The 14,403-nt window shown below is 51.0% G+C and overlaps 3 protein-coding genes across 3 annotated transcripts; 2 read left to right on the forward strand and 1 right to left on the reverse strand.

The window, feature by feature from the left end:
• Window positions 1-474: 474 nt before the first annotated feature.
• BDP81DRAFT_174528 (uncharacterized protein) lies at window positions 475-2,174 on the forward strand. The gene is made up of 4 exons (XM_060582201.1): window positions 475-725; window positions 849-1,480; window positions 1,553-1,684; window positions 1,763-2,174. Exons 1-4 carry the CDS (start codon window positions 524-526, stop codon window positions 2,030-2,032), a joined length of 1,236 nt encoding a protein of 411 aa, XP_060437522.1. The 5' UTR covers window positions 475-523; the 3' UTR covers window positions 2,033-2,174.
• A 5,707-nt stretch (window positions 2,175-7,881) lies between these two features.
• On the reverse strand, window positions 7,882-9,716 carry BDP81DRAFT_466702 (fatty acid hydroxylase superfamily protein; the record flags this gene model as incomplete). Its single annotated transcript, XM_060594426.1, has 3 exons — window positions 7,882-8,529; window positions 8,633-8,835; window positions 9,671-9,716. 3 exons carry the CDS (start codon window positions 9,714-9,716, stop codon window positions 7,882-7,884), a joined length of 897 nt encoding a protein of 298 aa, XP_060437523.1.
• Window positions 9,717-11,271: 1,555 nt separating this feature from the next.
• On the forward strand, window positions 11,272-12,955 carry BDP81DRAFT_174616 (meiotically up-regulated gene 113-domain-containing protein). The gene has a single exon (XM_060582202.1). It carries the CDS (start codon window positions 11,514-11,516, stop codon window positions 12,795-12,797), a length of 1,284 nt encoding a protein of 427 aa, XP_060437524.1. The 5' UTR covers window positions 11,272-11,513; the 3' UTR covers window positions 12,798-12,955.
• The last annotated feature ends 1,448 nt before the right edge of the window (window positions 12,956-14,403 follow it).

The raw sequence follows: 14,403 nt of genomic DNA on the forward strand, positions 1-14,403 counted from the left end.
TGGGCCGAACAGCTTTACGTCTCTCATAGGTATTCTGAGGCGAGCAGGCGCAATCCTCACAGGTATCCATCAATCATGAGTGGAAGCCAGCATGAACTTGACTGGAGTATAATGTCACGGCAACCCCGACAACAACAGTAGAAAATTATACTTTCCCGCGTATTGTACAATTCAACATGGATTGGCTAAATCAGGAATCGAACAGCTATGAAAATGTTCTCTGTCAAGTCCAGCACTGCCCAACAAGTTCCTTTCACGTCGTGCGTCTGCATGAGAACTCTTTAGACGTAAGTGCTCAAGCCCCTCTCTCAATGACAGCAACTCAGAGGATGAATATAGCCTTCTGGGTCCCAAATTACGTTCGAAGAGCCTAAATATGGCTCTGAGAGTGATCTCGTCAGGTCCCTAGAAACGGTACGACCATATCCGCCTGCAAAACCTTCATTCATTCGAGTTCTTACATAGGACCAATCAGACCCCGGCTTTGCGAGAGCATCATAGGTCAGCAGGGTTACTGCTCGTCATGCACTCAAGATCCACAGCAGACCCTGAAATGGCTGAAGAGGCCATGACGATACCCTACGGAAAGGCAACGTTCCAGAAAGTCGCACAATGTCTCTACCAACACCGATCCCTTGCCTTTCTTCTAGGAAGGATCTCCACTGCATTATTCAATAGTCGATCAGTGGCATGGAATCTTGGTGAATCCAAAGCACCGGCCATTGGTACGTGAAGCCGCCAGGTGATACATGCGTTTGTGAAGAAGATGATATGGATGCAATCTTTCTTTCTACAATAATGTCATCAGATGGTGCTGGCGGTATTACTAACACTGTGAGAACATCTAGTTTACAATTGCAAATCCGATACATCGTCTCCTGGCGAACCCGACGATATAGTCTTGTCTGCGACACACTTCACTGACCAGCGAATGACGTACGCTGCGATGTATGGATGTACACCCAAAACAATATCGCTGGTATCCACGTCGCTAGGGATGTTCAAAGGACAGTCTCTTCACCCGTTAGTCATGCCTTTAATATTTGCAGAGATTGAACGCAAACGTCTCTTCAACGTCCTTGACCTGAAGGCAACAGCCCTTAGGCAGTGGATCATCAAACTGGAAGACAAGCTTCATCAAGAGTCGCGAGCTTCCAAGTCAGGGAAAAACGATGTGGAGCTTGGATCAAACAACAGAGACTGTCAGTCCACCAAGCTATGGATAGAGGTCAGTTCACTTAGAAATGGACTGCAGAGTCTCCGCGGACAGCTTGTGAAGATGATCGAGCATTGCGAAGTACTCGGAGCGGCGGTGTCCAAACAGCCCGCCAAACGGGATGGAAAGACCGATAGACACGATGAGGAGCATAAGACAGGAGAAAGAATCAAGACAAGGCTATCTGAGATGCTCATCGAGTTCGATAGCAAGGTGAGGAGTTGCGACAGCTTACTTGGGGGAATGGCGTTGGCGGCGCAAATGGTGCTCACAGATTTTTTATATTAACTTATGTCATCGGGACGAATGCCGCTGACAAGGTCATGTTTACTTTAGGAGTCGAACCATTACACCAGGCGAGATGCGAGAGTTGCAATTGCTATCGCTCGGGCGACGAAGAAAGACGGTAGCCAAATGAAAAGCATTTCACACCTGGGAATGATCTTTCTTCCCGGCACTTTTCTAGCTGTAAGCCAGCATAAACTCCTGGTCATTCCAATAGAGTTGGGCCAGCTTTTGACATCAGCAGAGCTAACAAGAACCTAGAGCCTATTCTCGATGTCATTCTTCAACTGGACTTCCCCCGACAGCAATCAGATCATATCACCTTGGGTAGCTATCTATTGTGCGCTGACAATTATCGTAACATCATTTACTTTCTGGAGAATGCGACGATGGATGAAGAAGGAGGAAGACAGGGCGCTCTTACTGTTCATGAAGGAGATCGATGAAAATGAGTCGCAAATCTCAGCTGAGTCACAGGTCTCAACCGATTCGCAGGTCTCGACCGACTCTCAGATCTCAACCAAGGCGTGATTTATTAGTCAGGGAGTCTCAATTCGGTCTGGGAACTTGCTACTACCTAGACAAGGGATGCCATCAAGCTGTTACGAGAAAATCGCAGCTCAAATTGGAACCATATGGTGAAACGGCCGATGCAATAAATTCAATTGAGTCCAGAGGACAGAAATCATTCTAGACAACGTTGTCTTTGGAATTCCCTTTCCCGTAATATTCCAACAGAACTACGCATCGAAGCTCAAGTGCTACACCATAACTTCAGACCGCATCAACCTTTGGCGACAATCCGAAGCGAAGATTCTTCTAGACTCTCGAATATCCCACCACAAATCTTCCAGAACGGGTGGTTTCCCCGCATCACCCCGCTTCCGCAATGTCAACCACCAACCGATCGGCACCGTACAAACTTAAGTATAATTAGTAGTCATGAACGTGGAGATCTCCAGGCCTTCGCGTACATCCTCCTTCATGATTCGTGCAAAATCCACCCGGTCGAACGGCAACGATATAACTCCGATGCTGGCCCCCAGAAGTCCGGCGCGAGAGTTCAGTGCGACCGAGTAAATACGACGCTGATGCCACGGAGACTCGGCCGGGAAAAGTATCACAATAATGTGTATAAGGCAGTTAATATAGAGGATAATTGAATGAGTGTATAACTATGCCTTTTTACTAAGTTAGACTAACGTGAATGATAAGCGAGTGAGACAGACAAGCGAGTGAGACACAAAACTGCGCCGATGAGATAAACTGGCTTCCATATCAACATCAACAGCATCAATTCAATTCAAACTACTCATAATCCTCATCTTCAGACATCTCTTCAATAAACTGGCACGTTCGTGAATTGTGTCCCGGGTGACCACAAACGCCACACCGTCGCTGACCTGTCTCGGCCCTCAGTTTGCGACCACTAGTACGACGCATTTCCTCCTGAACCTGCGCAGTCACATCTTTCTGTGACTGTATATCTGCTGCGTCAGCTACAGTAAGACTTCCTCCATGTTGTAGGCGTGTTTTCTTAGTTCTCCGTCGTCGACTGAGTTGGTTATTCTCGTCTCTAAGAATCTGTACCTCAGATCTAAGTAAGGCTACTTGGTGCATGATGCCTCTTGTACCTTTAGAAAGTCGTTCAACAGCCTCGCAAATAGAGGTTGGGGAGCTGCTTTGGTGACGAGTGATCCGACTCTTAATAAAGTTGGATTGAGAGCTTGCCTCTACTGGGTTGTTTGGTGTCCTTGAAACCCAAGGCGGAGGTGTCTGTGGTAGTGATGCTGGAGGCGTTGGAGTGTGTAGCCGGATATCCAGCTTTGATAGGACGCTTTCTGCACTCAGAGGAACAAGCCCAGCTCCTATAAAACCCCCTTGGATGTTTTTTTCAGTCATCGCTTGACTAAATGCGCTGCGATATGCAGGAAAGAAGTCCTCCTTTGAGATGTGGGTTACGCCCCGCCGCATCTTATCCTCAATTTGTTGCCCATACGCCGTCTTTAGCGGACCAAAGCACCCAACGTCAAGGGGCTGGAGTAGATGAGACGAATGAGGCGGCATACAAAGTGTAACGATCTTGTTTGCCTTGCAATATAGCTCAAAGTCTGTTGAGTGGTGACTTTCGTGCCCGTCGACGACGAGGAGGCAATATTGGCCTCTCAAACGTGGTTTCGTATGACGATCATAGTGCTGGATCCAATCTAGGCCTCTTTCATTTGTTGTCCATCCGTTTTCTGACGTCGCAATGACCCAGTCGTCCGGGAAACCTGACTCTGTATACCAGGTTGAGAGGTGATATTGGCCTGCAACGATGATGCACGGCGGGACGTTATAGCCTTGCGAGTTGATGGCTTGAATCACTGTAACCCATTCTCGATTACCAGGCTGCGCCATTTTTGTGTTTGAACGCCTTTCAGTACTTGTGACAACCATGCCAGATGCAATCTGGCCCATCATAAAGCCAGTCTCATCAAAGTTGTAGATATCAAACTCATCGATACCATACTTCGCGATTGTGTTCTTCACAAGAGCGAACCAGCCGCGAATAGCCTCTGTATCCTCGCATTGGGCCCTCTTGTAGTCGTACCTCCGAAAAAACCGCGTCCGCAATTGTGGTTGTCGTTTGACGAAGTTTAAGGCCCAGCGCTTCCTAACCGGAGGCGCGTCGCGATCAGCAAGTAGTCGATCAGCCATTTCTTCTACACCACGGATCCGGGGAGGGAATGATCGGGCATCTAGATCGAGAATGTGATCAACTAACGTCTGCTCTTCTAGCAAAGTAAGATTCCTCGAGTTCGGTATCCTGTCGCTTCGAGATGTAGAGCCCTTCAATCGTCGACTCAATGTTGCATGGCTGACCGAGTAGATCGTAGCTGCAGCCCGTGCACTAAGCTCTGGATTGATTCTGATAGCTTGAAGGGCCAGCTGTATGCCTGACTCATTACTTCTGGATGCCATGATGTGTTGTGGAAGAAACGTCTCCATTTGTGTTGAAGCATCATCGGCGCAGTTTTGTGTCTCACTCGCTTGTCTGTCTCACTCGCTTATCATTCACGTTATTCTATATTTAATATTTATAGTAGCTAACGTACATGCATAAGTTAGCAAGTCGCCTATCATAACGAGTCGCCCACTTTCAAATACCCTCCAGCCCTTTGTATAAGTCAATTAAGCCGCATCGTACAAAATTAATTAGAACTACTCATCAGCCTCTTCTTCAGAGGTCTCCTAAACTACCTAATATATTCGTACGTTATGTCCAGTCTTTCCGTAGTTACCATATCGCCGCCTGCGCAATTCACCCCCCTCTGTACGAGTACCCTCCTAACGTATATTTTTGCCTCTAATATTAATAACCCCTTTCTTTACCCGGATTATCTCGGCCTTAGCTATATTAAGTAACCCTCTAAGACGCAGTTAGGTCTTTTTAGCCCTCCGGCGCTTACTTAGTATCTCATTTACCGTACAAAGCCCGCGGCACTCAGCTTCAATAAAAGCTAGTTTATGTACTAACTTGCTAATACCTTTGGCTTGCAAGTCAACAACTTCGTATAAATATGTTAGTGAGCTATATTGATGGCTATGAATCCTTTTCTTACGTGAATCAGAGCTTCGTACGGCGTCATGTGCTGTGGTTGGTGTCTTTGGGTCCCAGGAGCCCTGGCTGCTTGGGCGTGAGTTAGATGGTGTTGGCGTCTTTAGCTTAAAATCAAGGCGGGAAACAACTACTTCTGAGTCAAAGGGTACAAGGCCAGCCTGTCTAAAACCAGCTTGTACGTTTCCTTTACTTATTAAAGTAAAAAAGGCTGCTTTGAAGGCAGGTGTTGGTATACACGTCAGCAGGGCAACCGTACGGTTGGAACGAAGTGTCAATAATGGTCTATTATTGCTGCGTCTGGAGGTGGAAGGAGGAGGTTGTGGGCAGAGCCCACGGCCTCTCAGAAGTGGTATGTAAGGGGTCGTTTGTAAGTGCCCATACCGCCTTCCAGATCCACCTTTTCTGCCGACTGCTCAGAGATCCAACAGCAGGAAAGAAGTCGTCCTTGGTAATATGCGTAATCTGCATCCCTATTATCTTCTCGATTTCCTTGCCGTACGAAGCCTTTAGCGGACCAAAATAGCTAATATCAAGAGGCTGAAGTTCGTGCGATGAATGGGGAGGCATGCAAAGAGCAATAATGCTGTGCTCCTTGTAGTAATCGTTAAATTTGGTCGATTTATGGCTATTATAGCTATTAAGAATCAGGAGCCGCTTAATACCCTTCGTACGAGACTTTATATATTTTTCAAAATGCTCTAGCTAATCTAGGCTAATCTCATTTATAGTCCATCCATTTTTGCTAGGGTAGATGTGCTATTCGGGGGAAATTGGCTATTAGCATACCACGAGAGGAGGTGGTATTTGCCCTTAATAATAATGTACAGAGGTAGCGCCCAGCTATCTATATATATAAGTTATCCTAAATGTTACGAGCAGGACAAGGCAACCAACTGTGGCACAAAGCAAAAGCTTCGATAATGATGACTCCGGCATCATTGTCCCTTGTTCTGCATTATATAGCTACGCGCCCACAGTGACAAGTTGCGGCGGGCGTAACACGGAAGACCCTTAGTAGGATATGGTGATGATCTATAGGTTATTAATTGATCGTACGGTTAATTAATGGATTAACGGAATCCTTGTCGATCAGCAGGGTCGGGATCCTTGCTTTAGCGTGGCAGGGGATTAAGGGTCGGGGGTGGACTTTACGTATTAACGACGTGATAGTCCAAATAAACAAACGGAGGAAGTTGCGGCAGGCGAATCTAACGGAATAATCGAATAGCTTCAATAGCTGGGGAAAGAGTCAAAATGGGCTCTCATAACCTGTGGGTAGTACATACTGCTCATCTGTACCAACGAGGCAAGCAATGAGGCAATACGACTGGTATTGTCGGTTGGTTGGTGATGTTGTGGTGAAGGTGAAAGGTGGCTGCGGTGGGCTGGATCAACCAGGAAGTGGATCGGGCAGCTGGTGCCTGGGGCACCAGCTACTGCCTCAGGTATCCACAGTCCCACACATTCCTCATCCACTGCCGCAAAATTAGCGAATCCGGTGAGAAGTGATAAGAGGCTATTGGAAAGTGACGACGAACGTAGTAGACCTCGCTGTTTTGTTCCTTATCCGTCTCCGTTCTTGTGACGAAGCTGAAAGCCCGGAAGAAGTCCTCCGCTCTCGTAACTATCGACTTAACTAATGGTCTTCTATTCTTCGTGATCTTGCCGATACTGGAGTCGATATAGAAGCGGAAAAAGTCCTTAGTTTCGGCCAAGCTAGGCATGGGAGCGTATGGCCGAAGTACGTACTTGTGAGTGTTTTCAAAATCGGGCGTTACTCCTCCCGACTTGATTACCTCATCGTAAAGCCTATCCTAATACTATCCATAATTGAAATTCCTGTTAGTTAATCGGGGTGGTGGAAATCAGCTTATATGCTAAACTTACGTAACGTATTGGTCCAGAATAGTGCCGTGCATTGCTATAGTGTTTAGGCCGTACCTCTCCAGCTTAGTCTGAATGTCTTGCTCTTAGTGAGCCCCTCTTTTGTATCCCTTGGGCTTCGCCGCCGCGATGATGTCTCCTGGGGTTTGGCGTATTAGAGGCGATCAAACAAAGGCAGAAATTCTATTAGATGTAGGTAGTGATGGCAGTGCTAACATGACAACTGACGGTTAGTCAGGGTGGCCAGCGGAATATGCATATGTGAGTGAGCAGAAAAGAGCGTCTATTCGTACTAAAGAGTGGATGGAATCACCACAGGCTTGTGGGCCTAATGCTATCCTAATAAGTCTTGCAGAGCTAGGACCAGGTGGAAATGACAGTCTGGCCTGTTTCGTGATGGTCAGACCATTCCGAATGGGTTATGTCCATGACTCGCGTAGAAGCATGCATGGATTCTGTCAACAACTCTAATTTTTAGAAAATCCGTGTAAGAGAATTACAGGCCGCCTAGCTGTTAAATATTCACTTATAGGTCTTTTGCATTTGCTTAACTGTCTTTTTTCCAGAAGCAATAATCGCGATTAACGAATCACATTTGTCTATGGAGGTATGTACGTACCCCTCAGTGTACTAAGCGCTGAGCGGATGGCTCTTGTACTAACACGCTAATAACAAGCGCCGCCTTAGATTATGCAATTGCTCACCCAGCTCACCCAACGCTCCTCTAGCATTTTGTGAGAATGTATAAAGCGGCCAGGCCAAGGTGAGTAGCGTAGTGAAGCGATTTCACTTAAATCACCTAGTTGTCTGCCACTTCGAGAGTCCAGCCAATATTTGTCCCAGCCGAGAGGCGAGAGTCGGGAACAATGCATTTGCGAGAGGATTGATCCCTCTACTGAGCTTTCTTAGCCTTGTCCAACTTCTTCTCCCTTCTGCGCTGGTGGGCCTCCGCGCCGGCCTCGGTGTCCATGAGGTAATCCCACCACCGGAAGCTAGACGCGTAGTTGCCGATGAATTTCTCGTGATGCACGTCGTGGTGCTCGGCGCCGGCCCAGAAGGGGAGGAAGTGCCTCAGAGACCAGGGGAAATCGTAACCGGAATGCGAGTCGATGGCTTGGAACAGTCGCAGGACGATCCACATGTACATGGTGAAGAGGTGAAGGTCCTTGGTGATGAGGACCCATAGAACGGGGGACCCAACGGTGCCGAGACCAAGGAACATGACCTCAATCGGGGAGGCATACTCGGCCGTCATGCCGAAGGGTGCCGAGTAGTAGTGGTGCATCTTGTGGACGGCCTTGTAGAGAGGAGGCCAGTGGGCACCGCGATGCATCCAGTAGTGCCATGTGTCCTCGAGGACGAAGAAGATTGCAATCTGGTAAGCCATCTTCCACCAGGCTGGGAAGGGCACGCCGTAGTCGAGGCCGCACCAGGTGGCAATGGGGTGGAAGAGCCAAATTTGTGGGAGCTCGACGGTGAAGTGGCTGAAGAGAACTAGGGCGCCGCATTCAAACTGCTCTCTCCAAGTTGGGATTTTTTGCTATTCAAAGTTAGCAAACGGCATGCGTGTTGTTGGTCGTCCACATCTAGGATCCTGCTGGACACATGAGACATGGGAAATGCGGACTCGCGGAGTGACGTGCCTGTTGAATTTTCCATCTGCGGAAGTAGGGAATGGCGTCAATGATGATCCATGGCAGACTTCGACCAAAGTAGACGACCTCGTGCATGACAAAGGTCATGATGCCTGTGGCGAGGATGTCGTTCTGCATCCAGAGATACCATGCCGCCCACAGGCGCTCGATGGCGTTGAGCTGGACATTGTACTTGTTTACATCGTCGAGTACTACGAGGTAGCTTGTGGTAGAGGTCTGGTTGGGAAATACGACGGTCGAGTTCCTATGAGAGTATCGAATCTTAGCGAATGGTCAACTTGAACGTGAGAAGCTACGGTTAGGCTGACTTACCAGGACGCCATGGTATTGAGTGAACCCCAAGGCGAGAGGGAGAGACTAAAGGAAAGTGATGTGCAACTCTCGAGATGCAACGGCAGCAACCAGATCAAAAAAGGATTTCCGGCAGAACAGCGAAAGGGGTCAACTTGAATCAATAAACCATCCGTATTTGGTGGAGACTGCGTGTTGGCGTTGAACGGGCTTTGGAAATGGAGGGTTCTTCTCGAAGGGCGGTGCAGGGGTCCAGACGCCGATGGGACGATAAAAATTCACCGGCATCCGCTCAGGTGTGGTACGATAACTTGCATGTTTGCTGTGCCTGTTCCTCTGGGGGGGGGGGGGGGGGGGCGGGGGACACTGGAGACATTACATGTAAACATGAATCTACCGATCCGAATACGAAACGAAATAGTTGCGCCTCGCAGACCATTGTCATTGGCTCATTGTGAAGCTAATGAGATTGGCAAATCTGGTGACAGCTTCTCATCGCCTGGGAGTCTTTCGTTCCCTCCGTGAACAGTGGCTCTGTTCGTGAAGGACCCGGAGCCGTGTGTTTCCAGCTGAAGAGAGGCACAGAGGATCTATTTTCCATCCCCGGGCGACCCACTTCCCGATGGTCTGTTTGTGGTGTGATTTTGTCCGCCGCGTTCGAGTCCCCGACATTGCCAGCCTCAGGGGCAGCGCATGTTGCCTACGCGCACTCTGGTTCTGGACGTGCAGATGGACTTCTGAAGTGATGAGACTGTCGAATGGGGGAATTTGACGTTGGCATGGGCATTGGGTGATTTCTCAGTAGTGGTTACGTTTGAGACTTGCTAGGGCCAGAGAAGATGGCAAATATGTGGTCTGCGTGATGGTCTATCATCAGATGAGCAAGCTGAGTATCTGCAGCTCTGTCCATATAGTTACGGGGGGATCTTCAAGGCATCTTCCGAGTAAGGTATCCGTAGGCCTGGCAGTGAAGCTTTTCACTGCTCACATGCTATGATTGTGCATCCGCGTCGGACGCAAGGTCCCCAGAAGAACATGCACGTCTTCGGAGCGCCGATGAGTCCGCCCGCCGTCGAGTAGTCGGTTCTCAGCTCGCCGTTCCGCCCCATATGGCCACAGACACGCGGCAGTCACTCGATTCGCGACGGAGCACCCCCGAACTTGATTGCAACGGCCGAATGTGGGAACTCTTCGGGCCTGATGGTGTCTTCATCGGAGTAGCTTGACTGGTGAGGAACGGAACTTGCGGTGTGGGGGTTCCGGCCTAGGAGATATACGGATACGGATGCCAAAGTTGACCCTGGCCAACTGAGGTGGTGGATGTTGAACCTTGGATGGACAAGGGTGCGAAAGTTGCCGTCCAGGTGGAATCCTCACTGTCGCTGGCTTTTGACTCGTCATCAACTTCGTCGAGGTTGGCCAGGCCCATTTCCCTTGCCAGTGACGCCTTTGGCCTCGCAGGGAAGGGCTGCCGGAGGGGTTGATTTTGGTCACGTCACTGGACCTGGGGGGTTTAGGCGAGCAAGCGAAAGGCTTCGCATGTTGTTATGGATTGATGTTAGAAGAGGGTTGAACGGTATCTGTTCTCACTGCTGTGCCGGTGGCCACCCAATTGGAGAGGCATCTTTAACGTCTAGCAGAGCAGAGGAAGAGGTCTGGACTCAGGCCCTCGAAAGGCTTTCGAAGCAGGTTGAAAGATCTATAATGAACGAGTCTTCTCAACCCCGCGTCGAGCTGAATTGGAGTCTCCAAAATCGCATGGGAGGTGAGGCCGAAAATGTGGTGTGGTGATGCGATTTTTGGTGTTGAGTGAAGATTCAGATGTTCAAGTGTGGCTGAGCACGTCGGCTAGTTGTTTCCTCCGACTGTGGCTCAACTGCGGCTGTGCACACCAGCCACTCGACGCTAGCCACACGACGACATCTGCGCCCAAAGCTCCCGCAGCTCTCCACTGGCACCACGCATCCACGCACCCACGCGAAGCGCGCCCGCACACCCGCACACACCGTATCGCAAGGCAGAGAGCTCTCAGTCCGTCTCGGCAACCAGAAATAGAGGCTCAGCAGGTTCTCTGCCCTGGTCTCTGACCCCATCTAGACCCCGTCGAGACCCAACCTCCTCCAGTCATCTCCCCAGTCACGTCGAGTCCGCGCCCACCTCGTGACCTCAGACTCTCTCAGTCAAGATGACCCATCGTCGGCCGGACCAGGGTGTCGCCGTTGTTTATCAAAGTTCTTGTTCCTGTTCTTGATCGTGGTTTGGCTGCAGGTCGTCATTCGCGAGGCCATCTTGGACGCGGCCCTGATTCACGCACACGCACAACAAGAATCGTTGTGAATCCGCTTCAAGTGTCGTCACACTCTTCTTTTCCTTGCCGTTCGTCTGGTCGACTCTTGGCAAGTCTTTACCTTCTTTTTGACGCGCCCTCTGCTCGCTGTCGCTATCGCATTTGAGCTTCCCATTCTTCGCATCTTTCTTGGCGCCTCGGTTGTTCTAGACACGAAGACAATCACGACCTTTGAACCACGAATAAAGGAGAACGAACAATCCTATTGTTTACCCCGGAAGGGCAGGAACAATGGGCTACATTGCCAACACACCCGAGGAACGCCTCGAGCGATCCGACTCGAAAAATCCAAAGACAACTTGCAAGGGCCTCACGGGCGCGGGGAACTTATGTCGCAACTCAGTCACGCCCGCAAGGGGCAAGATGCTTTCGCCAACGGTCAAGGAGGAGTCGCTCTACTGCCACCACCACAAAGACCAGGCCGCAAGTCGCTCTGCACAGTCGAGTCCCGGCCCTAGGCTGTCCGGCAGACCCATCTTGGAAGAGCGAACGAGCATCGATACACTCGCGGATCGCCTTGGCCTGATGGACGTCGGCTCCAACCCAACCAAGAAACAGAAACGACCTCAGGGAGGACGGCTCAGCGGCGGCAGTGGAACGCAAGCCACGACCGCCTCGAAGCCGCCATCAGCATACACGCGTCCGCCGCAAAATGAGCGCAAGGAGCTGCACCTCTGCTGCTGCTTCAGCATACCCATCGATGAAGTCCAAGAATCCCAGCCCGCGCCTCGGCCCCAGCCGCGGCCGGTGCAGAACGGCGGCTCCGCAGCCATGCCCCGGCCCTCGAGCCAGCTCCTGGCCCCCTCGAACTCACGCCCGCGACCGAGCACGTCGAGCCATTCCCGGAAGAGCTCCCAGCAAGCGTCGCCTCAGCCGCTCTCGACGTCCCAGACAGCTCAGTATCTATCGCTCATCCCCCCATCGACCGACCCTCAGACGGCGTCGGCGCTGATGGCGGAACTGGCGAGACCGTACGGCAACTCTGAAGAACCGGGCTACATCTACATGTTCTGGATCACCCCGACATCCAAGAAGGAAGCGGCACCTGTGCAGGAGGCAAGATCGCTCCTCGCACCGCCTTCGCCGGCCCGGGGCGTGGGGCGCAACCGACGGTCTAGCGACGTTGTGTCGGCATTTGCAAACGCGAATGGCGGCGCATCGGGAGACAATAAGATGCTCATCAAGATCGGAAGGGCGCAAAACGTCCAGCGTCGGATGCAGCAGTGGACGAAGCAGTGTTCCTACGAGATCGAGGTACTGCGATATTACCCGTACATACCGGGATCGAGCGCGGCATCGGGACAGCAGCCGCGCATGACGCCGCATGTGCACCGCGTCGAGCGGTTGATTCACATTGAGCTGTCGGGCATGGGTTTGCATGCTGGGCCCATAACGTGTGCCGGATGCACCTCGGTGCACCGCGAGTGGTTTGAGGTGCAGACGTCCAAGAAGGGCATTGGCGCGGTGGACGATGTGATTCGGAGATGGGTCGACTGGGACGAGACGACTGTTTGATTCTGGCGAGTTGATCGGACTTGCTGAGGATTGTCTCTAGAGGGAGTGAGCTGTGACCGGGTCACCATTGACTGCTGGGTATATGCTCTTTTATTTGCACGCACTGCATCGCGAACGGCGCAAACGGACTTTTCATCGCATTCCAATTTCGTATAGCATTACAATCAGCATCACGATAGTATAGAAGACGGCATCCAGATTTCGGGGCAGTAACAGAACCCTGCATTTCGGCAGCTGTCCGCGGGCCTCGACCGATCGGGATCCCGCTGGTTTGGGTCACCAAGAAAGATTCAGGAATACATTTGACGTTTGAGGTTCACGTTTTTACGTTTCTGCCTGCAGATTGATGCAATTTCAAAAGCCGATGGCGCAATTTGGATCTCGACCCATGGCCTCCACGGTTCCTGAGCGGGTGGCAGCCGTATCCCGACCTCAGCTGAAGACAAGGTTGAATTACGGGTACCGTGACTGGAAGATCAAAAGGGACGCAAACATCCCACGTTGGTATAGTTTCCATGTGTCATTGTGTTTCTTTTAGTGGTTGAAGACTCAGACTCTTTGGCTCTTAATCAAGTTGTCGATGGTCTGTCTTTACTCTCGTAGGCTCTCAATCACTGCTACATCTTCGAATACATGGCTGCGATGACGATCCTTCGAGTCTCATGGCCAAGAGCACGGAGTACAGGCAGCGCACACTGAAGATGGACTGATAGGTACATGTTCATACTCCAGATGTCCAGCAAAATTCTAGGACGGCACGGATGTGGCCCGACGGTGCCACCACCACCCACCTCAAGCCCACCCTGCTCGTTGCATGCAGCATCCTGGGAATGCTGACGGGCTAATGCAGAACCAGAGGACGGCGGGGGGGGGGGGGGGGGGCACCACCGTTGAAGCGTTGAAAGATGTGAGTGTCTGGGGCGTTCCCCCCCTCCCCCCCAGTTTCGAGTCCAAAGTCTTTCCATTGCTACTCTCAGAGCTCTCCACGCCCCAAGCTCTGACTCAGACTGAGTGAGTAAACATCAACTGGTTGCTCAGTGTGGAGTCCTAGAATGTTCATTCGATGAAAGCTCAGTGTGCTTTGGTCTCCTGGGAACACACAGATGGGGCGACTATTGATGAGAGTCTCATGTCTCAAGTATCAGCCAGATATCCGTCTCCCCCGTCATCGCCGCCCTGCCAAGCTTCATGTTCCCGCGTGCCGAGCAAGTGCCTCATCTCTTGGCCATCTCTTGACAATCTCTTGGACTTTTCCCGCTCAGAGGACGCTGGCTACTTGGCGCTGGCACAAATCCTCCGAGTAAACACGCACCCACCAAGTTACCAAGTTCACGCCCATACTAGTCTGTTAGTAGGAGATGAGGCACCACTTCACCAGTGACCAGGATTGGGGGGCACTGGGGGCTGACGAGGGACGACGTCACTAGCTCGAGCAAGCTTTTCTGGTGGCGCATCTTCCGATGCTTGTCTTTGCTTGTTCCCTTTTGGCATTTTGCTTGTCTCTTGTCGATCGCTGGCGTCGCTCAATTGGCTCTTCAACGACATTTGAGTCTCTCGAGGGCTGAACCGGTGCCCGGCGGCGCCGCGGTCGTAAGAAACGTTCGTT

Source organism: Colletotrichum phormii (assembly GCF_030913505.1).
Source record: "Colletotrichum phormii strain CBS 102054 chromosome Unknown BDP81scaffold_48, whole genome shotgun sequence".
Classification (NCBI taxonomy): domain Eukaryota; kingdom Fungi; phylum Ascomycota; class Sordariomycetes; order Glomerellales; family Glomerellaceae; genus Colletotrichum; species Colletotrichum phormii.

What these genes read in the sequence shown, in the direction of transcription:
- BDP81DRAFT_174528 (XM_060582201.1), top strand. Translation starts at nt 524, where the DNA reads ATGCACTCAAGATCCACAGCAGACCCTGAAATGGCTGAAGAGGCCATG. An exon ending in ATCCAAAGCACCGGCCATTG is followed by an intron (nt 726 to 848) that starts GTACGTGAAGCC and finishes GAGAACATCTAG; the next exon opens with TTTACAATTGCAAATCCGAT. An exon ending in TTCCCGGCACTTTTCTAGCT is followed by an intron (nt 1,685 to 1,762) that starts GTAAGCCAGCAT and finishes ACAAGAACCTAG; the next exon opens with AGCCTATTCTCGATGTCATT.
- BDP81DRAFT_174616 (XM_060582202.1), top strand. Translation starts at nt 11,514, where the DNA reads ATGGGCTACATTGCCAACACACCCGAGGAACGCCTCGAGCGATCCGAC.